This window comes from Lathyrus oleraceus, chromosome 2 (assembly GCF_024323335.1).
Source record: "Lathyrus oleraceus cultivar Zhongwan6 chromosome 2, CAAS_Psat_ZW6_1.0, whole genome shotgun sequence".
Taxonomy (NCBI): Eukaryota; Viridiplantae; Streptophyta; class Magnoliopsida; order Fabales; family Fabaceae; genus Lathyrus; species Lathyrus oleraceus.
Genome location: NC_066580.1, coordinates 386065757 through 386091302, shown reverse-complemented (window position 1 = coordinate 386091302; position 25546 = coordinate 386065757). Strand labels below are relative to the sequence as shown.

Below are 25546 nucleotides of genomic sequence, written 5' to 3'. Positions count from 1 at the left end.
TCCACGGTTTTCAGAAAGAACTTTCAGAAGAACTTTGATGCTTAGTACTTAATGTTTCAGGTTCAGAATATGAATATTAGTTCCTTGAATCTGATTCTCAATCATCAACATGAAGATTATACAGACTCAAATGAAAGACCATTTAGTCAGAAACTGGTAGCTTATATTCTGATCTTTGAAATTTCATAAGAACCTCTAATGTTTGAATAAAACAATTCTGATTTTTGAACATAAACCTGCAAGTCATTTAACAAACTATCCTTTGAAGTAGTTGTTAGCAGAAAACATTAATCAATGTTTGTATTTTGATTTAAGGAATTTAGGTATCAGAAAACACTAAATCTTCCCCTTAACTACGTTTATGTTTCTCCCCCTTTGTCATCACTAAAAAAAGACATAGAAAAAATAATAAAATGAATAAAGAGATTAAAGAGAAACAAAAGGATTTTTAATTGAAGGGCCAAAAAGGCAATGGAAGATACAAAAGATATAAAATAAACCGGAAATACAAAGAACTAAAAGGAATTACAAACGAAATGCAGTAACTAAACAAACATTAAAGGCGTACACACACACTTAGATAGAAATAAAGAGCATATACATGTGCGAAGACACTTTTGAAAAACTAAGGGTTTGGGGAAGAAGGAGGAGGCGGCGGAACAACTAGGTAGTCATCCGGGAGATTTGAGGGATCTACCAAATGATTAACAGCATCTTTGAGATATATCTCCATGTAGTACGCCAAAACTTTAGGTGGTTCGATCTTTGTGAAGATAGGATAGCTATCTGACATAATATTACTACCGATGATTTCTTCTTTGGATAGAGGAATGTTTTCACTAGAGACAGATCTAAGAGGATATTTAAGTTGAGCTAGTTTCAGTTGTTGAAACTGTTGTTGAGTCTGTTGTTGAGCAACCATTTGAAGAAGATGATGAAAATGAAGAAGAGGTGCAGAGAGATATGGTTGTTTTAAGGTTGAAAACTGAAAGTGTGGGAGTAATGTGTGCGTAGTGTGAAAATGTGAGTGAAGTGAGTTTTTATAGAAAATTTTCTAATGATGAAAAAATGGAAATACGAAGACATAGGGGGAAGCGTAAGAGTTTAACCTAATTCCAAGAATTGTGAAACCCAATGTGTCACGCTTTTAACACGCATGCTCGGAAAGTGGGACAATTGTCACCACTTAGAACCACATGAAATCAAACGACATGACAACCATTTAATGTAACAATTGTTCAGAATTAGGAAGACAAATTGATAATATTTCTTCCGATCAAAACCTTTCTAATTCATGAAAACTTCCTTACTTCAGAAAGCTCATGTTTCAGAGTCAACAAACACTCTAAGAATCTAATCTAGAGTTCTGAAGACTTTAAATATTCTGAAATACATCTTTTCATTCTAGACATAATTTCATAAATAAGTTTTTTAGAATGAACACAAATCTATCTTCACCAAGGGATTTTGTAAATAAAAAATACCATTCTGAACATAGTCACGTAAAAAATTATGTTTAATTTCAATATGCTTAGCCCTAGAATGCAAGATAGAATTCTTAGATAAACAAATAGCATAAGTATTGTCGCAGAGAATAGGAATGTTACTCGCATATATCTGATAATTTTCTAGCTGACTATTCATTCAGAGTATTTGAGTGTTGCATCCAGAAGCTGCAATATATTCAACTTCAGCTGTTGAAAGCGCAATTGTTGATTGTCTCTTGTTGGACCATGAGATCAGGTTATCTCCCAAAAATTGACAACTTCCAGAAGTACTTTTCCTTTCTATTATGTCTCCAGCATAGTCAGCATCACAATAGCCTACTAGTTTGTATTCACTTGACTTTCTATAAAAACAAACCAAGGTTAGTAGTACCTTTCAGATACCTATAGATTTTCTTAAAAACAATTAAGTAAGTTTCCCTATGATCTGATTGGAAGTAAGCACATAATCAGACACTGAATAAGATATCAATTCTAGAAGCAGTTAGATATAAAAGAGAGCTTATCATACCTCTGAAATAGCTTCTTATTTACCTTATTATTTGCCTCTTCTTTCTCTATAATACATGTAGGATGCATTGGAGTCTTTGCTTGCTTACATTCTGATAAGTTAAACTTCTTCAGAAGTTCCTTTGTATATTTGCTCTGGTGAATGTATGTTCCTTCTGAATGTTGATCAATCTGGATTTCCATAAAGAACTTGAGTTCTCCCATCATACTCATTTCAAATTCTGCATGCATTGACTTAGCAAAATCCTTAAACAACGACGTATTAGCAGCCAAAAATAATATCATCAACATAAATTTGCACAACCAAAATATCATTCTTAAAGGTTTTGCAAAAGAGAGTTGTGTCCATTTTCCTTCTGGTAAAATATTTTCCAAAAGAAAGTTACCTAGTCTATCATACCAAGCTCTAGGAGCTTGCTTCAAAACATATAACGATTTTTCCAATTTGAAAACAAACTCAGGATTTTGAGAACTTTCAAAATCAGGAGGTTGATGCACATATACTTCTTCAGAAATATATCCATTTAAGAATGCACTATTAACATCCATCTGATAAAGGATTATGTGATTTACTGCAAAAGAAATTAAAATACACGAATATACTCTAACTTGACAACTGGAGCAAAGGTTTTTGTATAGTATATACCTTCTTGCTGACTATAACCTTGTGCTACCAGTCGAGCCTTGTTTATGACAACCTCGCCTTTTTCATTCAGCTTGTTTCTGAAGACCCATCTGGTTCCAATGACATGGAAACCCTTTGGTTTATGAACAAGATCTCAAACATCATTTCTGGTGAATTGATTTAGTTCTTCTTGCATAGCCATAATCCATTTATTATCCAAAAGAGCTTCATCAATAGATGTGGGTTCTATCAGAGATACCAAACCTAGAAGAGTCTCTTCAGAAGGTTTGAATGAAGATCTTGTTCTGACTTGAGCATTTTCATCTCCCAGAATCAATTCTTCAGAATGAGAGGTTCTTGATCTAATCTTCTTTTGATGAGTTGGATCTGTAAGTTTAAGGAGTGCCTTAGAGGGGGGTGAATGAGGCACTTAGACGATTTTCCAGATTTTTTATGGTTTATTGATTTTTACTTTCTTGAGATGCTTATGTGATGAAAAGCGGTAAAGTGCGGAAAGTAAAGAACACCACGATGTATAGTGGTTCCCCTCACAAATCGAGAGTACTCCATTCCCCTTTCAACATGGAAGAGAATTCACTATAATGTTAGATTCCTAGACAAGACACCTTAAGGCCTTTCTATCTAATTCTTCCATACCAAGAACAATCCTCTTGGATTTACAATGTTTAAAGTCCTATCGAGACTCAAATTCTCACAAAAGGACCTCTTGCATCCACACACCGGATAGCAAGGATAAAACCTTATAAACTTATTCTTAACAATCCTAAAAATAAGTTGTAATCAAGAGATACAATTCTGAATTTTTGTAGAAGATGCAATAGTTGAAAATTTGAAGTATATCAATTTATCAATTGATCTTCTCCTTTGTAACACTTAATTTTCACAATAATTATATAAGTGTTCTTTGTATGGAATGAAACTATGATGCTTAAAAAGAAGGTTTATGCAAGGTTTCACTCTTAAGAAAATTTGGAAGAACACTTAAAAAATGTTTGAAAGAATATGAGTAATTGATTTGAAATTTTTGCAAGGAGGTGAATTTGAAATCTGAAAAAATGATGTATATATGTTGTCTAAACACCTCCTCGAATGGATGCAATTACCCAAAGGATGCCATGGTTCATGGTAAAGAAAATAGAAAAGTTTCCATGAAGAGATGCACTGATTTTTGCCTCTGGTTCAGTGGTAATCGATTACCTTAATATGGGTAATCGGTTACTTGCCTCCAACGTGCAAAAATATTTGAATTTTTCACAGAGTAATCGATTACCTTAAAATGGATAATCGATTACTTCATCCCAGATTTGAAAAATAGCTTAAAAATGAAGTGTTATGATTTCTTTAATGCATAAAATTACTTCCAATGATTATGGCATGAATGAGACATGTTTTGAACACTTGTATAATCATCTAGAGGTCAAATGTTATACCTATTCATTTGAAATACAAATCTTCATGAATTTCATCGAGACTTGATCATTTAGTTGGAAACTTCCTTCATGAGCTTGAATCTTTACCAATCCTTTTTGTTAATCAATCTTAGACTTGTAGAGAAGTTTGTCGTCATCAAAACATTTGAGAAGTCATGTCTTCACAATCTCCCCCTTTTTGATGATGACAACCCCACAAAAATGAAAGTTCGATCCAAGCATGTTTATCTAGCAAATGTTCCCCCTTAATTGATGCTCCCCCTTAATTTATAATTTAAGGAGTCTTTTGAAATTTGCATTTTGTTAGAGAGAAACAGAAAACAAAGAAATAACATAATAACAATCTCTTCTCCCCCTTTGTCATGAACAAAAAGGGTGAAATAAGTAACAATATGAAAACAACATACACCAAGCACCACATAACGCAAGAATGAAATAAAAGATAATACAAACATAATATAAACCAAACTTAGTACGGAATGGAAAGACGGATAAAACATAAAAAGCCAACGGACTTAGCATAGTCTTAAACGAAACTAGAAATGTACTAACTTAAAACCATAAACTAGTGAATAGCAAAAAAGAAATGGCCAACTCAATCACTTTACGACATATCGACTCCATTGGAAAGAGAGAGATATAGAGTACCAATTCTGAAGTGATTGACTTAAGCAAAAAAACAAGAAAAAACACTTAAGACCAAAAGTACTCTTTATGACAAAAACTCACGTGTGTTAAATTTTTTAAAAAATTCTGGAAGAAATAGTGGTAATCGATTACTCTAAAAAGGGTAATCGGTTACATAGATGAAAAACGTGCGAGGAAGGCAAAAACAGGCAGGGTAATCGATTATCCAATTTGGAGTAACCGATTACTCTAAGAAAAAAGTGAAAAAACAGTAGCTTTGCACAACCCAAAATATGAAGGGTTTTCAAAAAATTTAAGTTTGATAAGGTAATATACATACTAATGCAATTTTGAGTGAAAATTTTTTTATCAAAAAATTAAGTTTACCTAATATAAAATCAACAAAAGGAAAAAATTTCATATACACATTTTAAAGAGAAATTTCACAAAAAAAATTAAAAACTTGGGTACCTTGGCCTCATTATAATGTATAGTGAATAATTATGGAAGATTTATATATCACCTTCATCCAAAATGCCAAGTTCTCTTCGAATCTTATAAAATGGTTCTTTTGCGAGTGGTTTTGTGAAAATGTCCGCTAGTTGATTATGAGTAGGTAACTTAGACATCACCTTTAAGCACATGATCAAGAAGGAAATGGTGTCGAATGTCTATGTGTTTGGTCCTTGACTGCGTGACAAGATTCTTTGTAATATTAACCACACTTGTGTTGTCGCATCGGAGTGGTATGCATCCAAGATCGGTTCCATAGTCACTTAATTGTTGCTTTAGCCAAAGATTATGTGCACAACAACTACCCGCTGCTATGTATTCTGCTTCAACCGTACTAAGAGCAACACACGCTTGTTTCTTACATGACCATGAGACTAATGCATTACCAAGGATGTGATATGTTCCACTAGTACTTTTTCTATCTGTTTTACAACCTGCATAATCCGCGTCAGAATAACCAATTAACTTACAAATACTACCTTTAGGAAACCATAAGCCAACGTTGGTTGTTCCTTTGAGATACTTCATGATTCTTTTGACCGCCGTGAGATGTGACTCCTTTGGATTTGCTTGGAAGCGAGCACATAAACACACGCTAAACATTATGTCATGACGGCTTGCCGTCAAATATAATAAAGAACCAATCATACCTCGATACTTCGTAATATCAATTGACACACCCGATTCGTCTTGATCAACATAGGTTCCGGAGCCCATTGGTGTTGACATTGCTTTACAACCATCCATTTCAAATCTCTTTAACAACTATTTGCAATACTTTGATTGGTTGATAAAGATTTCGTCTTTTAGTTGCTTGATTTGCAATCCAAGGAAGTAGTTCATCTTTCCCCTCATAGACATTTCAAATTCACCTTGCATTATCAACGCAAATTCTTCACATAGTTCTTTGTTGGTTGAACCGAAGATTATGTCGTCTACGTAGACTTGAACAAGTAAGGTGTTCCCTTTTATCTTCTTGATAAATAAAGTCTTGTCTACTTTGCCTTTTTCAAAACCTTTTTCACATAGAAAATTACTTAGACGATCATACCATGCCATTGGTGCTTGTTTTAATCCATAGAGCGTTTTCTTCAATTTGTATACATGTGAAGGATGCTTGAAGTCTTTAAAGCCCGGGGTTTGTTTGACATAGACTTCTTCGTTGATGTAGTCGTTCAAGAAGGCGCTTTTGACGTCCATTTGAAATAACTGAAAATTCATTGAACATGCGTAAGCAAGTAATAAACGAATAGCTTCTAACCTTGCAACCGGAGCGAAAGTTTCTTCAAAGTCGATTCCTTCTTCTTTATTATACCCTTTAGCGACTAATCTTACTTTGTTTTGAACAATTATTCCATTCTCATCAAGTTTATTCTTAAACACCCATCTTGTTCCAATGATGTGCTTACCACTTGGTCTAGAAACAAGTTCCCAAACTTGATTTCTCTTGAATTGGTTTAATTCTTCTTGCATAACAACAATCCATTGATCATCTCCTAGAGCTTCATCAATTTTAGAGGGTTCTATTTGCGAAATGAACACCATGTTTAAGCATGCATCCTTGAGATTCAATCTTGTAGCAACACCTTGACTAATGTCACCAATTACTTTGTAAATAGGATGATATTTATGAGTCTTCCATTCCTTAGGTAGATCATTTTCATTTGACTCTTGTTGAATCGGTTCTTCTTGATTCTTGTTTGAAGTGTCTTCTTTAGGAATTTCTACAAAATCATTATTATCATCACAAACAATAATTTCCTTTTTTGAGGGGTTAGATTCGTCAAAATTAACATGCATGGATTCTTCTATATTTAAAGTCCTTTTATTATAAATTCTATATGCTTTACTTGTAAGAGAATAACCAAGAAAAATACCTTCATCCGATTTTTCGTCGAACTTACCAAGGTTGTCTTTGTCATTGTTAAGGACAAAGCACTTGCATCCAAAGATATGAAAGAAAGCAATGTTGGGTTTCCTTCCTTTGAAGAGTTCATATGGAGTCTTCTTTAGGATAGGTCTTATGTTAACTCTATTACTTACAAAACATGTCGTGCTAACCGCATCCGCCCAAAAATACTTAGGAAGATTTGAGTCGCTAAGCATTGTTCTTGCAAGTTCCACCAATGACCTATTCTTTCTTTCAACTACTCCATTTTGTTGAGGAGTCCTTGGAGCCGAGAAGTTGTGAAATATTCCTTGATCTTCACAAAAGTCTTCAAAAGAAGTATTCTGGAATTCTCCAAGTATATCTAGAATAATCATCAACAATAACTAAAGCATATAAGTACCTTCGAAGCTTCTTGTTCTTGATGGACCAAATAAGTCCATATATAACAATTGTAGTGGCCTAGAAGTGGACACCACATTCTTGGATGTGAAAGTTGATTTGGTTTGCTTCCCCTTTTGACAAGCATCACAAAGTCTATCTTTGATGAATTTTATCTTTGGCAATCCAATGACAAGGTCATGTTTTACTAACTTATTCAAGTGCTCCATGTGAATGTGAGCAAATCTCTTATGTAATGACCATGAGTCATTGTTATTTGCCACAAGACACTTAACCTTCAAAGAAACATCATCAAGGGAAATCATGAAAATATTATTAATTCACTTACCTATAAGCATTACCTCTTGTATGACTTCGTCTTCAATTAAACATCCATCTTTTGTGAACCTTATTTTGAATCATTTGTCACAAAGTTGGCTTATGCTTAAGAGGTTGTGCTTTAGTCATTCGACATATAGCACATCTTCGATGGATATGAAATTTGGTGCACCTACTTTGCCTATGCCAAGAATTCTTCCTTTGTTGCTATCTCCATAAGTAACATAATCCTTGGTCTTAAGCATTAGATCTGAAAATTTGTGCACATCACCTATCATATGCTTGGAGCACCCCTATCCAAATACCAAAGATTTGATGTGGCCTTCAAGCATACCTCTTCTTCATCATCGGAATGATGAGAAGCCATTAGCGTCAAGTTTGCACATTCCTCGCTATCTGATCCGGATGAAGAACTAATTTCATTGTCCTCCCATGCAACATATGCCTTTTTGTTCTTGAAATCTTTCTTGCTCTTGAATCCGCCTTTCTTTGAAAGTTTAGGACATTCCGGCTTTATGTGGCCTTGCTTTCCACATTCGTAGCATGATATATCTTGCGTAGATATGGTGGTCTCCTTTTTCCTGAAATGCCTATTCTTTTTAGCGTTAAAGGATTTATCATTTTTGTTAAAGAACTTACCAAGCCTTTTAACAAGGAGCATGAAATTCTCATCTTCCTCCAATGCGTCATCATCTTTATCTTCTTTTGAGTCTACCTTCAAGGCAATTCCTTTAGATTTCTTTTCTTGACTTTCATGTTTCTCAAGCCTACCAAGTTCTAACTCATGTTCTTGAAGTTTGCCAAAGAGTGATGCAGACGTCATTGTTGAAAGACTTTTCTTTTCGGAGATAGTCGTCACCTTCGATTGCCATTCTCGAGTCAATGATCTTAGTACTTTAAGATCGATATCGTCATTTGTAAATGTTTTTCCGAGAGCAATCAAGTGGTTAGTCAAGTGAACAAATCTCTTTTGTAGCGCCACGATGGATTCTCCGGACAGCATTCTAAACATCTCATATTCTTGACTTAATGTATTAAACCTTGATCTCTTTACCTCAGTGGTGCCTTCATGTGTCTCCACTAAGGTGTCCCATATTTGTTTCGCCGATTTGCATTGAGATATGCGGAAGAACTCGTTCATGCTTAAAGCACTTTGAAGAATGTTTATTGCTTTCTTTTCATTTAAGATTTTTTTCTTATCATCTTCATCATACGAACTCTTTATCTTTGGAGTACCAATGCCATTGACCACACTCATAGGATTATGCGGACCATCTTCAACGGCTTCCCATATGCCTTCTCCTTAGGCTTCTAGATGTGCCTTCATGCGAATCTTCCAAAAATCAAAATATTCTCCAGAGAAAAGTGGTGGTTTGTTACTACTTCCACCGTCTTTGAAAACCGGATTCGTGCTTGCGGAAGCCATGCGGATCTTTTAGGAACATGTTACCTATAACCTGCTCTGATGCCAATTGTAAGTTTAAGGAGTGCCTTGGAGGGGGGTGAATGAGACACTTAGACGATTTTCCAGATTTTTTACGGTTTATTGATTTTTACTTTCTTGAGATGCTTATGTGATGAAAAGCGGTAAAGTGCGGAAAGTAAAGAACACCACGATGTGTAGTGGTTCCCCTCACAGATCGAGAGTACTCCACTCCCTTTTCAACACGAAAGAGAATTCACTATAATGTTAGATTCCTAGACAAGACACCTTAAGGCCTTTCTATCTAATTCTAACACACCAAGAACAATCCTCTTGGATTTACAATGTTTAAAGTCCAATCGAGACTCAAATTCTCACAAAAGGACCTCTTGCATCCACACACCGGATAGCAAGGATAAAACCTTACAAACTTATTCTTAACAATCCTAAAAATAAGTTGTAATCAAGAGATACAATTCTGAATTTTTGTAGAAGATGAAATAGTTGAAAATTTGAAGTATATCAATTTATCAATTGATCTTCTCCTTTGTAACACTTAATTTTCACAATAATTATACAAGTGTTCTTTGTATGGAATGAAACTATGATGCTTAAAAAGAAGGTTTATGCAAGGTTTCACTCTTAAGAAAATTTGGAAGAACACTTAAAAAATGTTTGAAAGAATATGAGTAATTGATTTGAAATTTTTGCAAGGAGGTGAATTTGAAATCTGAAAAAATGATGTATATATGTTGTCTAAACACCTCCTCGAATGGATGCAATTACCCAAAGGATGCCATGGTTCATGGTAAAGAAAATAGAAAAGTTTCCATGAAGAGATGCACTGATTTTTGCCTCTGGTTCAGTGGTAATCGATTACCTTAATATGGGTAATCGGTTACTTGCCTCCAACGTGCAAAAATATTTGAATTTTTCACAGAGTAATCGATTACCTTAAAATGGATAATCGATTACTTCATCCCAGATTTGAAAAATAGCTTAAAAATGAAGTGTTATAATTTCTTTAATGCATAAAATTACTTCCAATGGTTATGGCATGAATGAGACATGTTTTTAACACTTGTATAATCATCTAGAGGTCAAGTGTTATACCTATTCATTTGAAATACAAATCTTCATGAGTTTCATCGAGACTTGATCATTTAGTTGAAAACTTCCTTCATGAGCTTGAACCTTGATCAATCCTTTTTGTTAATCAATCTTAGACTTGTAGAGAATTTTTTCGTCATCAAAACATTTGAGAAGTCATGTCTTCACAGGATCAACGATTGCTTCTGGTTGAGTCGTTTCTTCAGATTCTTTAGCTTTGCCTCCTTAGTCGTTTTCTCCAGAATTAGTATCATTGGATTCTTAAAGATTGATCTCCAGATCTATAAATTTCTCAACTAACTTTGACTTTTCAGGGTCAAGCTTATCATTGATCTAACATGAATTGATTCTTCAACAATTCGTGTTTATGTGTTAAAGATTATGTAGTCTTTAGAGCGTTTAGAATATCCTAACAACAAACACTTTTGTGCTTTAGAATCAAACTTGCAAAGATTCTCTTTAGCGTTTAACATAAAACATTTGCATCCAAAAGGATGAAAGTAAGAAATATTGGGCTTTCTATTCTTCTACAATTTATAATGAGTCTTACCCAGAATAGAAATCCTGTTTTGAATATAACAAGTTGTGTTAACTACTTCTACCCAGAAATGCTTAGCCATATCAGTTTCTTGGATCATGGTGCGAGTCATTTTTTGTAAAGTCCTATTATTCATTTCTACAACTCCATTTTGTTGTCGAGTTCTATGACATGAGAAATCATGGGAAATACCATTTGAATCAAAGAGATTTTCAAAATGTTTGTCTCCAAATTCACCACCATGACCACTTCTGACTTTGACTATTCTGTAGTTCATTTCTGTTTGCACTAGTGAGCAAAATGTAGAAAATACAGAGTGTGACTTATCCTTGTGTTTCAGGAACTTCACCCATGTCCAACGACTGTAGTCATCAACTATGACCAATCCGTACTTCTTTCCATTGGTAGAGGCAGTTTTCACTGGTCCAAACAAATCAATGTGCAGAAGTTCTAACGGTCTAGAGGTAGAAACAATATTTTTTGCTTTGAAGGATGTTTTAAAAAACTTACCTTTTTGACATGCTTCACAAAGAGCATCTGAAGCGAACTTCAGGTTGGATAAACCTCTGACTAATCCAAGCATATTTAGCTGAGAAATCCTTCTCATGCTAACATGACCCAAACGTCTATGTCATACCCATTACTCCTCATTAACAAATATTAGACATTTTACATTTTGATCTCCTCGTTATCAGGTCAATTGAAAATGAATGTTATATTTCACGCATTCTATTTAGCTATCATTATCATGGATAACTAAGTTCTTTCTTGTTTGAGTTAAGTTTGTACATTATTATGTATTTGATATGATCCCGACGTTATGTCCCGATTAATATTTAACTTCTGTTATATTTGTATTATGTTTGTGGACCTATGAGATGCTGAAAGAGTCTCATATATCTAAATCAAGGGTAACTTGTAGTAATATTTTAAAAGATATGATCATTTATAATATAATATGCGAATTTATGAAATATCGAAAAGGTTTTGTAGATCTCAGGACCGGCCCAAAACATTTCGATGCCCTGATCTAATCTTTTATATAGAGCTCTAATAAAAAAATATTGAAAAAAATTAATTATTTAAATTGTAAAAAATATTAAAAATTATAGTAAAAAATGATGGTGCTAATAGTAATATCCAGTTAGAAATCATAGAATATATCACGCGTATTAGGTCCAAACCCAAATTTGAATCTACCACTCTCACCACCTTTCCCCATAGGAACCATCCCAGAAAACCGGACCTAACTCCGAACCAAAAACAAACCCTAAATGCGTTAAACCCCAAAACACCAAGACAAAATCCACAGTCACGTTCTTCACTCTCTCGAGTTCATCAATGGCGTCACAAATGGCGATCCTATATCGAACTCGTTCTCTTCTCACGAAATCCAAATCAACCAACATCACAATCAAAACCATTTCAACATTCCCATTTCTCAATCAAGAACCCGAACTCGTAGAACCAACACCCACACCAGCGCCTTCATCTCTTCCACCAAATCCAGCTTCAGGAAGTCCACTCTACAACGAGAATTGGCGAAACCCTCTCCCAAAATCCCCATCCTCAAACGCAGTAGCCCCTTTTGGGCTCGTCACGCGCCCTTCACTCTCTGAAACCTACGATTCCCACGCGCTTCTCAACATTTTCGGTGATTGGATAGCTTCGCAACAGTGGCATGATGTGAAGGATTTGTTTGAAGCTTGGGTTAGGTCATTGGATAAAAATGGGAAACCTAATAAGCCTGATGTTAATCTGTTTAATCATTATCTTAGAGCGAATCTTATGATGGGAGCTTCTGCTGCTGATTTGCTTGATTTGTTAGCTCAGATGGAGCATTTTAATATTTCGCAGAATACAGCTTCGTTTAACTTGGTTCTTAAGGCTATGCATCAGGCGGGTGAAACCCTTGCTGCTGAAAAACTTCTCGAACGGTTAGATTATCTCGTTGTTTAAATTTGATGTTTATGTTGTGGATTGAATAAGGAATCGGTTGGTGAAATTTTTAGATGTGAGATCATTTCATTTAGGATTACAAATTGTGAAAAAAAGTTCTTGGGTTATTGATTAAGGAGTGTTTGGATTTTCTAAGTAGAGTGTATATATTGTGACACAGTTTGGAAGAGCATTTGGAAACAAATTATGATATATTCATAAGCTGAAACAGATTATAGCTTATATTAAAATAATTTAACTTTATGCTATGGCGTGTTGTCAATAGCATGCTATGGCGGAATAGCGCAGCGGTGGTAGAGTTTGGGTGCGACTCTTTTGGTCTGGAAGCTTCTGTCAGCAATAGCGGTTGTTACGGCCGCTAATTGCAGCCCCAAACCACTATCGCGTCGGCTATAAGGGTTTCTTTGATTTCCTCAATCTTTTTTTAAACCATTGGAAACCCTTTTAAGATTAATGTTCTGTTCTTCATTCTATTATGTTGTTCTTATAAACAATTCAGAAGTAGGAAGAAGAACAATAACTTATAACACATCATAAATTATGTTATTTTCTTCTTCTCTGCCTAAGTTTTATTGCTCTAAGGTTATTTAACTAATAAGTAAGGTAGCCTCTTTAACTTTGTGTATTTATTTTTTATTTTTGAGTGTTTATGTTTACTTTCTAGACTGATTAATCTTTGCGTTAGCGGCTATCAGCTACACCCCTAGAGCATTTTAGGGGGTTATGCTATCAGAGATTAACAACATAGATTTTATCCGTTGTTATACAAATAGTTTATAGATGAGCATCTATATGATAAATGTTTTAATTATTTTCTGTATCTTGCCTTTTCTAGAGGCTGGTATAGAGGAAAGCCCATTTGTAGAAGTCAGGCTGTTAAGAGTTAAAAGTGATAACTTTAAAATGGGAATTTCATGTCTAATTCCCAGCTGATATTGAACTTTGGTTTCTGTGCCAACCTCACTGGTTTTGGAAGAACAATACACACAATGATGGGTGGACAAGAGTGGTTCATTGTCATTTGTTGAGGTGAAGCCAATTCCTTAAAGCTTGGTTTTTACCAGGGATAGTCTCCACTTAATTGTAGTTTTGCTTTCTAAAGCTAGCTGAATGGGAGTATGGGAGATGCTCTTGCATTATATTCCATCCTTTATTATTATTGAACAAAAGATTAAAATCCCAAGAAGCAAAATTGCTGATTAGTGTACCTGCCAAGCCAATGTTATAATTACTCAATGTTACTTAAATAAGACACAAATTGTTTGTTTGTTTGTATAATTTGTATGTGTGTAAATTGAAAGTTTTCTTCATTATGTATTGAGCTGTGCTTTGTTATCAGGATGCTGCAGTCAGGAAATGAAGCTCTCCCTGACGCTGAATCATTTGACTTGGTCATCGGAATGCTCTTTTCAACTGATCAGATTGATGCTGCATTCAAATACATAGATTTAACTCTGAAACATGGTAATGTGTTGTCAATGAATTTATTTATGAACTGTGTGAGGAGTTGTGTCAAACAGGGAAGACTTGATACATTGGTGGCAATAATTGAAAAGTGCAGGGTGAGTAGTTAATCTTGATGCCTAATGTTTTTTCTGTAGCAAATTCACTATCAATTTCTCATTGTTTCTACATGATTTCTCATTGTTGTATGCAGACAACAGATCAAAACAAAGCCCTTTGCCCCTCCTGGAACTTGTGTATTTTTATTGCTGAAGTTGCAATTCGAGAGGATAATAGCAAGTTAGCCTATTATGGCCTGGAGTTTATGGCCCGATGGATTGTTAAGGGGGAACGTGCAAGACCTCCTGTGTTGCTTTCTGTAGACGAAGGTTTAGTCGTGTCAGCTTTGTTGACTGCAGGTAGAACCTATAATTCTGAGCTCCTAGGAGCGGCATGGGCTGTTTTGGACCGCTCATTGCGTAAAAAGAAGGTACCAAACCCAGAATCTTATCTTGGAAAGATATATGCCCTTGCATCTTTGGGGAATTTACAAAAGGCATTTGGTACTCTTCATGAATATGAGTCTTCTTATGGAGATTCCAATCAAGAAGCTGATGACTTGTTCTGTCCATTTACTTCTTTACATCCATTGGTTGTGGCATGCTCCAAGAAAGGTTTTGAGACTTTGGATACTGTATGTCCTTCTTTCTATTTAAGAAAGCTATCACTTAGGCCTAACTGTTAGGATTCATAATCATAATTAATCCAATTTGGTTATTATTCTTTATATGGCCATTTTATTATTGACTAGTTTTCTGTTGGAAATAGGTTAACATAAGTTGTTTTATAAATATATGTATTTTAGTGTGTGTTTCCTAAATAGATACTATTTTTTAACAAAATTCTGTGTTACTTTGACATAAATAGCATTTATATTTATTATAATACCAATTTGCATTTGGTGGCATGATATATTAAATTGCCACCTTGATACATACACACCTAGCCTGATCTAATCATGTTATGTTCTATTTAGGTTTATTTTCAACTGGAGAATTTAAGCCGTGCTGAGCGTCCTTACAAGTCTGTTGCTGCGCTAAACTGCATCATTTTAGGATGTGCCAACATATGGGACCTTGATCGAGCTTACCAAACTTTTGAATCAATTGGGTCTGCTTTTGGGCTGACACCTGATATTCATTCATACAATGGGCTGATGTATGCCTTTGGGAAGCTCAAGAAGGTGATGGATCTTGCTTCCTGCTCACCTTTTCTTACACAATCTTTCTGTCCATTCTCTTCACTACCATTTCCCATTTCTTTTGAAAGGATGCATTGATCTTAAAACTATTTTGTTTATGCTTTCCAATCATGAGCTGTTGATTTCCCCTCACATTCCTTGATCAGCCCCTTTATTTAATGTGTCAAACCATTCATAACTTGTTACTTAATTGTCTTTTGGCAGACACATGAAGCTTCAAAGGTGTTTGAGCACCTAGTAAGTTTAGGTGTCAAGCCTAATGCAAAGTCGTATACCCTGCTTGTTGATGCTCACCTGATTAACCGGGATGTCAAATCTGCTCTAGCTGTGATTGATGATATGGTATCTGCATGGTTCTGTTTTAAAAACTAATGTACTGAGTATATATTTCATGCAAAGGTCGTTGACATGTCAAATTTACTGGCAGACAGCTGCTGGATTTGAACCTTCAAAAGGAACACTAAAAAAGGTCAGAAGGCGATGCATACGAGAGTCTGACTATGAGAGCGACCAACGAGTAGAGTCACTTGCTCGATCTTTGAATTTCCGACTGGGTTCAGAAGTCCGCCGAAACATGCTGTTTAATCTTGATTACAGTATGGATATGGCTTGAGTGGGGTAAGTTTTGACCACTTTTCGTGTGATATAATATACCAAGTTATATTGATATACAATAGTATTTCTTTTTGGCAGGTTCACCCGTCTATGATGTCAAAACGAATTATTTTATAAGCCGATCGGTAATTCTTTTATTGCGTCCATTTCCAAGGGAATCCCTGTATGTATATTTGTGGATGATACTGAGGTTTGCCGTGGCCAAATTGAATCAAGGAATTTTCTTTTCCGTGTTAACGTGTTTATGAAGCTGGAACGGCGTTGAAGATGGAATTTGCCCAGTGAACTTCGTGGTATAAGTTTTATTTTGAAATAATTGTAGGACTGGTCCAAATTCAGTAGGATAGAAGATATTCAGATAGCCATTTTTGTTTCTTGGTTTTTAATTATTTTTGGATTTTTGGCACTTCCTACTTTGACAACCCAGCACTTCTAACGACACTAGAAGCTGCAAGGATATGGAAACCTTGTAAAGGAATTACATCCTAATTGTATGGACCTGTGGTTGTACTAATTTCTTATGCAAAATAACGGCAACATTTTAAAATGTCAAAAAATAACTAAGAACAATGTATATGCAATGTGTGTGGAAGTTGCGCGTGAGAGAACTTCCAACCTGTTTATGAAAATGTCTCCTCCCCTCTACATTCTCAATAGCTTTTCAATTTATCAATTCATAGAATCCAAAATTGGTAAATTAAATTAAAATTTTGGTATTGTGAAACAGCTAATTGTATTTATGGAAAAGAAATCATATATCTTTAAATGTATGACGCCTCTTTGATATTTTTTTGTCCTTTTTTATGAGATACATTTTTTAGATATAAAAGAACATTAATTATTTCTTTACTAACGCACTCTTATTTATGTTGCATCTTTTTCTTTATTCTGTAATAAATACTCTTATATAAAATTAATTAATTCTCTCCTTTTGTTTTTTAAAGTAAACTTGTAAAACTATACAAGTTGTCAACAAAATTAGTTACACGCAATTTTCTTAAATATTCATTTCTTGTAGGAGTAAAAAAATTCATGATTATTTTTCACTTGTTTTTTTTACTAAGATTTCCCATTTTTACCAATTAGTACAGTAATAATAGTAACTTTGAGGAATTAGCATGATTTTTAAAAATATTTTTACAGGATAAATAAATAAAATCATTTATTTTATAGAAACTTTGAGAAAATTGATTAATTATAATTTACAAAATAAAATTTTAAAAGAAGGCATGTTCGAAGCCTAGAAATTAAAAAGCATGAGAGGCTGTCACCTTACCAAATGAGTCACATCATCTTTGTCTACGGACTATTTCCTATCATTTTTTAAATTTTTTATTCAAATAATCCATTTTTTTTTAAATTCTCAATAATTCAATTTTCAGATTAATTCCCAAACTATCATATTTTGAAAAGATAGCGTCAGATAAATTGACGTCTATTCTCTATGTTAAAGAGGTGTCAATCCAATTGGAGACGCCAATTGGTCTGACATCTATGTGTGTTGTGTAATTTTAATTGAAAGTCGAAATCAGACCATTTGATATTAATATTAAGGATTTAATTGAAATACACTGACAGTGTAAAGGGATTTTACACCATCAGTTAATCATAGACGTTGAATATTGAAATAAGTTTGACATTTATTTTAAAAACCTATAAAGTAATGCAAACGGGTGAGTTCGTGACCCATGCCAGAGTAGTTGGGCTGTATTTGAGTTATTAGAGGGCGACCAGAACAATTGAAGGGAGACATTGGTGTGAATGATGCGTCGAGTAAAGGTTGAAATGATTGTTGTGGTGTTTGGTAGTCATATGGTTGTTGCATGTTTTGATTTTGTGATGTTTGAGCTTCTTGGCTATAGTAAGAGGATGAACAGTTGGTGTTAAATGATCGCTGAATGTTTTGGCTTAGGCGACTATGGTAGGGTGATGTGTTGGGTGCATATCGATGTTGGGTGTCTTGATGATGATCTTATTGTTGGTGGTGGTACGGGGTATGCTCTTGGTATTGTAGTTGGGTGTTTGACATGTTAAGGTCATATATTTGTCTGTTTGTGGACCGAAAATTTTGATGGGTAAGGGGTTGTGAGTAACCGATCTGACAATGTTGTCAGGGGTTAGATCTCAGAACACATGTCACTCCACAAACCAATCTCTGTTTGATTTCAGATAGACATGTTGCTATTGAGAGTGCTTACAATAACCATGTTAACAGATGACATAATCCTCCTTCTACCCATGTCTATTGCCTTAGACATATCGCACAAAACTTCCTGCGTGCAATCAAAGACAAGAACCTTCGCAAAAAAGTGGTGAATGCAGTGTATGCTCTAATTCAGCCGTCATTTCAACATTACCATGACGAAATTAGACTGTCAAATGCAGATGCAAGAAAGTGGGTGGGTAACATACCATTAGAGCAGAGGACAAGGACATTTGACAGAGGATGTCAATGAGGTCACATGATAACAAACCTTGTGAAATGCATAAACGGCGTATTCAAAGGCATTAGAAATCTACCAATAACCGCATTGGTCAGAACAACCTATTTTAGGTTGGCATCGACCTTCACAACCAGAGGCGGAAGATGAAGTGCAGTGTTAATGCCAGGTCAATTATTCGGTGAATGTTGTATGAAAGTGATGAAAGAGGAAACTATCAAAGTTATCGCACACGCGATTAGAATCTTTCACTGTCATAGACAAAAGTTCAGTGTACAGGAAACAATGGACCATAATGAGGGGATGTCAAATTCATCCTATGCTGCCAGACTAAACATAAGTTGGTGCGACTATGGAAATTTTCAGGCCTTCCGTATTCCTTGCTCTCATGTCATTGCGACATGCGCACGTACTCGCCAGGACGTTTATAACCATCTATCTGATGTTTACAAGACCATTACAGTCATAAATGTCTATAACAAAAGCCTCTCAGTGCTAGCAATGGAGGAATATTGACCTCCATATTAAGGGAACATAGTTTGACACAACGATGAGATACGAAAAAAGAAAAAAAAGGATGACCAACCAGCACGCGTATCAGAACAGAAAAATGTCTCAATCTCGAAACAACCTCTGCATCATAATTTAATACCTCCTTTCAATTTTTGTAACCTTTGATTTTGATATATTAATAACTTTTTGTTACAACAAGGTTAACAACAAACATCACTCCAACTTAAACACACTTAAAACCGAACAAGTCTGAATAAACAACACAAACAATAAATATCAAACAGATAAAAATACTTAACCACAACATTTAAAAACAACATTTCTAACTGATTACAACAATAAAAACTGATATCGTTTGGTCCAAACACCACTTCCCTAACATCCTTATCATTTTTTACTCACATCCATCCACGTAAGGCATCGAGTCTCTCAATATTTCTAATTTTTTCGCCTTCAGATATGTTTCCGTCTAACCAACAAACAAACTCCCTCTGTAGTTGCTCGAAACGACAAATGTTCCAGAAGAGCATCTCCATCGGAGGCTTGTCTCTCGAATTGACGCTTCCTCTCATTTTTTACACATGAGTGTTAATTAGATTGGTATCACCATGTGCTGTAGCCATTTCAATTGACGTCTAAAGTTTGCTTAAATGGAACCACACATTTAAAATGATATTACCAACTAATTAAAATGGAAAGAAAACAAACACTAAAAACTAAAAAAATTGTGAAATATGAATATTAAAACATTGAATTTTTAAACGAAGAACTAAACTTAATTTAAAAAAAAAAGGACCAAGAGTGATTTAAGTCATACATTTATATTATAGTCAATTTTGATAAATAGGGCATGCAATGAAAAAATAAAAATAGAAACTAAGAATAAGAAAATGAAGCAAAATAAGCCTCATCTTTCAGATTACATCTTGCAGTTCTTCTAAAGTTTTCACTTTGAAAGGTACAAACAATGAAAAATGTTTCTAAATATTAGATTCTCAGAATTCTTCTCATACCACTTTATGCCAATGTAGCTTGATCCAATATTGCTGATGAAAGAAAGAGCTTCCATTAAGATGCAGGGGCTGTAGCAGCTTTCTGAATGGAATTAAGACATTGATTTATAATAGAAGTTTAGCATTGCATCAAGATGTAAAGAGATATGGTACAAACAAAAAAAAGAGTAGAATTTTTTTATCAAAGTTTACCCGTTTTTGTTCTTCTATATTTGCTTTTATCACAGAATAGATGGCAACACCTGCAATTGCAATCGCAGTTCCAATGCCAGTTTGTGTAGATATCTTGTTGCCTACAGATGTTAGCATAATGTCAGAATATTTTTGTATAAACTATAAACTGTTTTCATAAGTCATCCTAAAGAGTTTATGAAAACAAGCCCAAAATAAGTTGTTTCTATAAGTTCTTCTAAACAGTTTCACGAGTAAATAAACTCAAATAAGTCAATCAAATTAATTACCGAACACTACTATTGAAAATCCAATAACAAAAACTCTCTTCAACACATTTCCAACTGCATGTGTAAGTGGCGCAACACGTTCCAAAGTATTAGTAGCAAGCTGCAATTAGACCATCAAAAAAAAATTGTGAAAATTTCGTTACATGCACATCAAATTCAAGTCTGCAAAGAAGAAAAGTACTAAACATAGAAATAAACTGTTAACTAAAACACAAACATATACCTGATTATAAAGATGGTAAAACATTCCAATCCAGAAAAGATCAGACAAAAACTTGATCAATCCTACTTTGGCTATAGCATTTCTAAATCCAAATTCCATGAGTTGAGGTCCCTCAATCTGGAAGCACCCGTAATAAAATCAATCACAAGCTACCAAAAAATCAATAGTCGTTGCAGCAAAATGAACTTACAAGTATTGCTGGAGGGATACAAAAGGCGAGCGCAATTACTGAAATGTACGCATATACATTCGTACTGTCCATTCCTGTCTGTTAAAATTTAAAAGTATTTGGATTGTGTAAAGATTGTAAAACATTTGAAACTTGTGAGCAAAAGTAATGTGGCAAAAGATCTTACCATAGCTTTCTTAGAATATAGACTTCTGTATGTAAATGCAATATTTGAAATCATTGCACTAATGAAACCAGTCCAATTGAAAGACAGTTCAGTTAGTGATGCCATTGATACACCAAAAACAACAGGGGCCAAAGATAGCCACAGAGACAAGGGAATATGTTGGCCTAAAACAAACTGGGAAGCTGAAGCATTGAAAAACGGCTCCAGAGCTGCAAAGGGAAAAGAAAATTCAACAGAGACATATAGTGTATATATAAAACAGTGTAACAAGTGTTTAAATTTTAATACCTTTTATGGTATGTGTAAAAGACACGGCAACAGCAGCAAATGATACATTGGACATAACATGGCCAAGGGCATGACAAAATGCAACTGGAGTTAATAGTAACAAGAGCTCCTTATTCATTGGCTGACAAGAGAGGGAAAAAAACATGTTATTGAAATTTATACTGTGACTTCAAAGTTGAGAACTTATAGCAGTGTTTACAAAACCCAACTTGACCACCAACTAGGAGCTGACCAGTCTGCTGACTGGTTCAACTGTGGTTGGTTCTTAGTCTCTTAGAACCGGATTGAACTACGGTTCGGCCGGTTTATTATTCTCAAAACTCTTCGGTTTAATCTTTGGTCTAGTTTTAAAAACATTGATTAAAAGATAATAACACTGAGGAAGTATAACTCACTGCGCGTCTTGGTAGAGCTAAACCCCAAGATACAAGGCAATATACCACCCCAACAAGGAGATGCACAACAGAAACAAAACTGAAAAGAATTTGAAAAGATTAGCATATCTTAAGGGACGGAATCAACAAAAAGCTACAAAATTATCAAGTGTTAAACTAGAAACAACAGTTATCTTGGCCTAATTATAGTAATTAATATAAAGTTAATCATTGAGGAAAACATACTATGGATATGGAAAATAATTGTAGACTTTCTTGTTGAGTATGTTGAAAATCACATTTAAGAAGTACCTGCATAGAAGAAAGACAATTTCATCAAACATATTGCTAGCCTGCAACCTATGAAGGACGAACACAGACACGGACACAAGATACAACACCGACACTGATACGTAGACACCAATAATAATTTTAATAAATTGAATATAATCACAAATATCGGTGTCGTGTCCGATACTAACACATGTTTTTTAAGAGGTGTCGTGCTAGAGAACTTGCTTGAACATACATTTTGTGTTTATATAAGTATTAATCCTTATCTCATACATTTTCTCATGTTCACCTGAAAAATTAAATTTGAACAAAAAAAAGGAAACATTCTTACCACATAAAGAAAAAGAAACCAGTAACCAATGCAGGAAATTTCTCACCAAAACTCTTTGAGGATAGAACTGACCTGTAATTTGACATCAATAATTAAAAAAAAAATTAAACATCAGAAAAAGTTAATCACTAATCATCATAAAATCAAACATGAAGTGTGCAAGTCTAACCCATTTGAAATTTCAATTTCACTGTCATCAGCATCTGCTGCTAATGCTGCAACAACAACTGGAAATCTTCTGTGTCTTACTCCAAAGGCCTTCACCAATGGAGAGAACACCAAGCTTGAATTGTTAGCTTCAAGTTGAAGTGTTCTAGACTTCAACAAGGCGTAACTGGTTGAAACTCTTCTGGGTGACAAAAAACCAGAAGAAATTTGAGGTTTTTGAAATGATACGAGAACTGGGTTTGTTACAGAAGACATTTTCAAAAACTACAATACTGAAATTCCAATGAAAAAGAGAATGAAGTTTTGAGTGTTCATTTTGGAAACATAATTGAACGTTGAAAACAATGTTGGAAAATGAAGAGTATAATAATGCGTTTCGATGTGGTTGTCAACTTTCCCTCTAAAAAATATAAATGTTTGAGAAAAACTAAAAGTTTATAGAAAATAGCTTTTCGTTACATGATTATCACCATTCTTAAATATTTTTTTATGAGAATAAGAAAATAGACAAGAGACGCATGATGAATGACGTTAAGTTTCCAATCAGCACAAATGTTGTTAAATTAAAATAAACTTCAAATGTTTTTTAATGTTGCCGTGTTTGCCGGCATATGCCCCATTATATGTCTATAATATATTTTTTGGTACAGATTTTATATCTCGTTATTATTTATTTTAGATAAAAACATGACCTCATAAAAAATCAAGGCAAATCGCTTGCTCGTCTTTTTTTTTTTCCATAGCATTCTATTATATATGAACTTTAATTTTTGAATTTAATATAAATAGCAAAAATGAAAAATAAAACTTGAGTTAATGATATTTGCTTTGTGCTGCTCGCAAGTCCCACAAATAAATGTTCAAAAAGTAAGTGTCATGTAGAAAGGCGTGCGGAATAGGTGAGATCTCACTCAGGTTGAGGCATAGGATTCCAACCTCCAACACACCTTCCACAGTTGGATATGATCGAACAACCACCCACGTAAATTGTTAGATCTCATAGAAACAGTTTTAACTGTTTGTCTCATATAAAACACAATGCACGTTATTTTAGGGGTTCTCTCATTCACACAATCAAACTACTTTCTTTCTCATTACTGACTTGGGCGTTGAAAGTAGTTCGACTCTGTGAATGAGAGAACCAAATTTGACTATGTGAGAAAGAAAGTAGTTCGACTGTGTGAACCAAATTTGACTGTGTGAGAAAAAAGTACAATGTTTCTGTTACAAAAATTTGCAAAATTTGGTTCTATATTCTGTAATATGATTCTGTAATAAGAAAGAAAGTAGAACCATATTACAGAATATAGAACCAAATTTTGCAAATTTTTGAAACAGAAACATTGTACTTTTTTTTTATCAAATTCTTAATTTGAAACATTGTACCACAAATATTCATTGTTAACACCAAATGCAAACCCAAAATGACACACACTTTATAATTTTTCAACAAAACTAAAAAAATGATTAACCAACAAAAATAATAACCAAAATGAAATTTTTTGTAGGTTGTCCAATAGGATTTTTCACTGATCGTTAAGCACCTATAATTTGAACAATATTTGAAATCAATTAGGATAATCAACAACGACTTTAAATCTATAGTACAAGGAATAAAAAAAAGAGTAAGTTGAATAATTATAAATTACTAAGCGATATAAATATTTACTTACTAGTTTTTCCATATCCCCTCTTCATGATCACGACGAATAACATGCACATCATCTAAATCAATTTTTTTAGATGATTGACATACACGTGTTGCTAAACAAGGAGTCTCATAGTTAAAATCTTGATTTTCATCAGTATTATTAGTAAGATATTTTTCTTGAAGAACAATTGACCATATAGTGTTAGCAGGATCAATGACATAAAAAACTTGTTTTGCTTGGATTGTCATGATGAATGGTTCGTTCCTATAAGTTGTCTTTCAAATATCAACTTGTGTGAATCCTAATTCATCGATTTCTACACCAGTGTTATTGTCAATCCACTTGCACTTAAATAAAGACACTTTAAAAACAACATAGTCAATCTCCAAAATCTCCTCAATGACCACAAAATACGCTCTAGATGCTAGTATAAGATTGTTATCTTTGGAACTATAAAAGTACATGGATTTAGCCTCAACCATAATCGCACTATTTTGCATGGTGCTACGATCATCCTTTGATTTTATACAGAATGAATATTTAATAATGTCGTATGCACTCCATGTAATTACATTAAACTTATGCATACTTGACAACAATTTAATTGTATCTGATGGGCCACTCTCTTTAGAAACACTTTCATTAAACCAATTTATGAAAGTTTTGTTATGCTCTGTCAACAACCATCTTTCATTCATCCGGGGGAATTTTTCCTTTATAAGAATTTTGTGAGCGGTCAAGCAAGGTTGAACTTCATTAAGGTTATTCAATAGATACAAATGTGCTTGAAGAACTACTTCTCGGTCAAATATCTTAACATTTAAATCTTGAATACATCTACCATCATAGCATCCATCATGACAAGACTCGGAAATTCCTATTGAGTTCGCTTCTGAAAATTAGTTTGTACAAAACTCAATAGCTTCTCCTGTGATGTATCTTTCTACGATCAAAACTTCCAGACGATGATGATTCTTTGTATACCCTTTAAAAATCTTCATGTAACACTATACCAGATACATTCACCGTAAATAAACCAGACCATAAATTCTAATCTCCCTTACTAGATGAACAACTAAGTGAACCATAATGTCAAAGAAAGATGGAGGGAAAACCATCTCTAATTGGAACAAGATAATTGCAACTTCATGCTCCAAGTTGTCTAAATTTTCAGGATCAATAACTTTACTATATATAGCATTGAAGAATAAGCATGATCTAGTTGTAATTACCCTTACGTTTCT

General features: G+C 34.2%; 2 protein-coding genes across 2 annotated transcripts; one reads left to right on the top strand and one right to left on the bottom strand.

Annotated features, from left to right (window-relative positions):
- The first annotated feature begins 12109 nt into the window (after positions 1–12109).
- Positions 12110–16702, top strand: LOC127119650 (pentatricopeptide repeat-containing protein At1g26460, mitochondrial). The gene is made up of 7 exons (XM_051049922.1): positions 12110–12847; positions 14209–14431; positions 14527–15006; positions 15349–15555; positions 15778–15915; positions 16001–16191; positions 16267–16702. The coding sequence occupies exons 1-6, from the start codon at positions 12252–12254 to the stop codon at positions 16184–16186; spliced, it is 1830 nt and encodes a 609-aa protein (XP_050905879.1). The 5' UTR covers positions 12110–12251; the 3' UTR covers positions 16187–16191; positions 16267–16702.
- Positions 16703–19936: 3234 nt separating this feature from the next.
- Positions 19937–23198, bottom strand: LOC127119651 (triose phosphate/phosphate translocator, chloroplastic). Its single transcript, XM_051049924.1, has 11 exons — positions 22652–23198; positions 22483–22554; positions 22104–22169; positions 21879–21957; positions 21484–21604; positions 21196–21404; positions 21030–21107; positions 20840–20956; positions 20617–20716; positions 20348–20448; positions 19937–20237 (listed from the first exon to the last, which is right to left on the bottom strand). Exons 1-11 carry the CDS (start codon positions 22903–22905, stop codon positions 20211–20213), a joined length of 1224 nt encoding a protein of 407 aa, XP_050905881.1. The 5' UTR covers positions 22906–23198; the 3' UTR covers positions 19937–20210.
- Positions 23199–25546: the final 2348 nt, after the last annotated feature.

What these genes read in the sequence shown, in the direction of transcription:
- LOC127119650 (XM_051049922.1), top strand. Translation starts at nt 12,252, where the DNA reads ATGGCGTCACAAATGGCGATCCTATATCGAACTCGTTCTCTTCTCACG. An exon ending in GCTGAAAAACTTCTCGAACG is followed by an intron (nt 12,848 to 14,208) that starts GTTAGATTATCT and finishes CTTTGTTATCAG; the next exon opens with GATGCTGCAGTCAGGAAATG. An exon ending in CCTTTGGGAAGCTCAAGAAG is followed by an intron (nt 15,556 to 15,777) that starts GTGATGGATCTT and finishes GTCTTTTGGCAG; the next exon opens with ACACATGAAGCTTCAAAGGT.
- LOC127119651 (XM_051049924.1), bottom strand. Translation starts at nt 22,905, where the DNA reads ATGTCTTCTGTAACAAACCCAGTTCTCGTATCATTTCAAAAACCTCAA. An exon ending in GGTTTCTTTTTCTTTATGTG is followed by an intron (nt 22,170 to 22,482) that starts GTAAGAATGTTT and finishes TCTTCTATGCAG; the next exon opens with GTACTTCTTAAATGTGATTT. An exon ending in AATTATTTTCCATATCCATA is followed by an intron (nt 21,958 to 22,103) that starts GTATGTTTTCCT and finishes AATTCTTTTCAG; the next exon opens with TTTTGTTTCTGTTGTGCATC.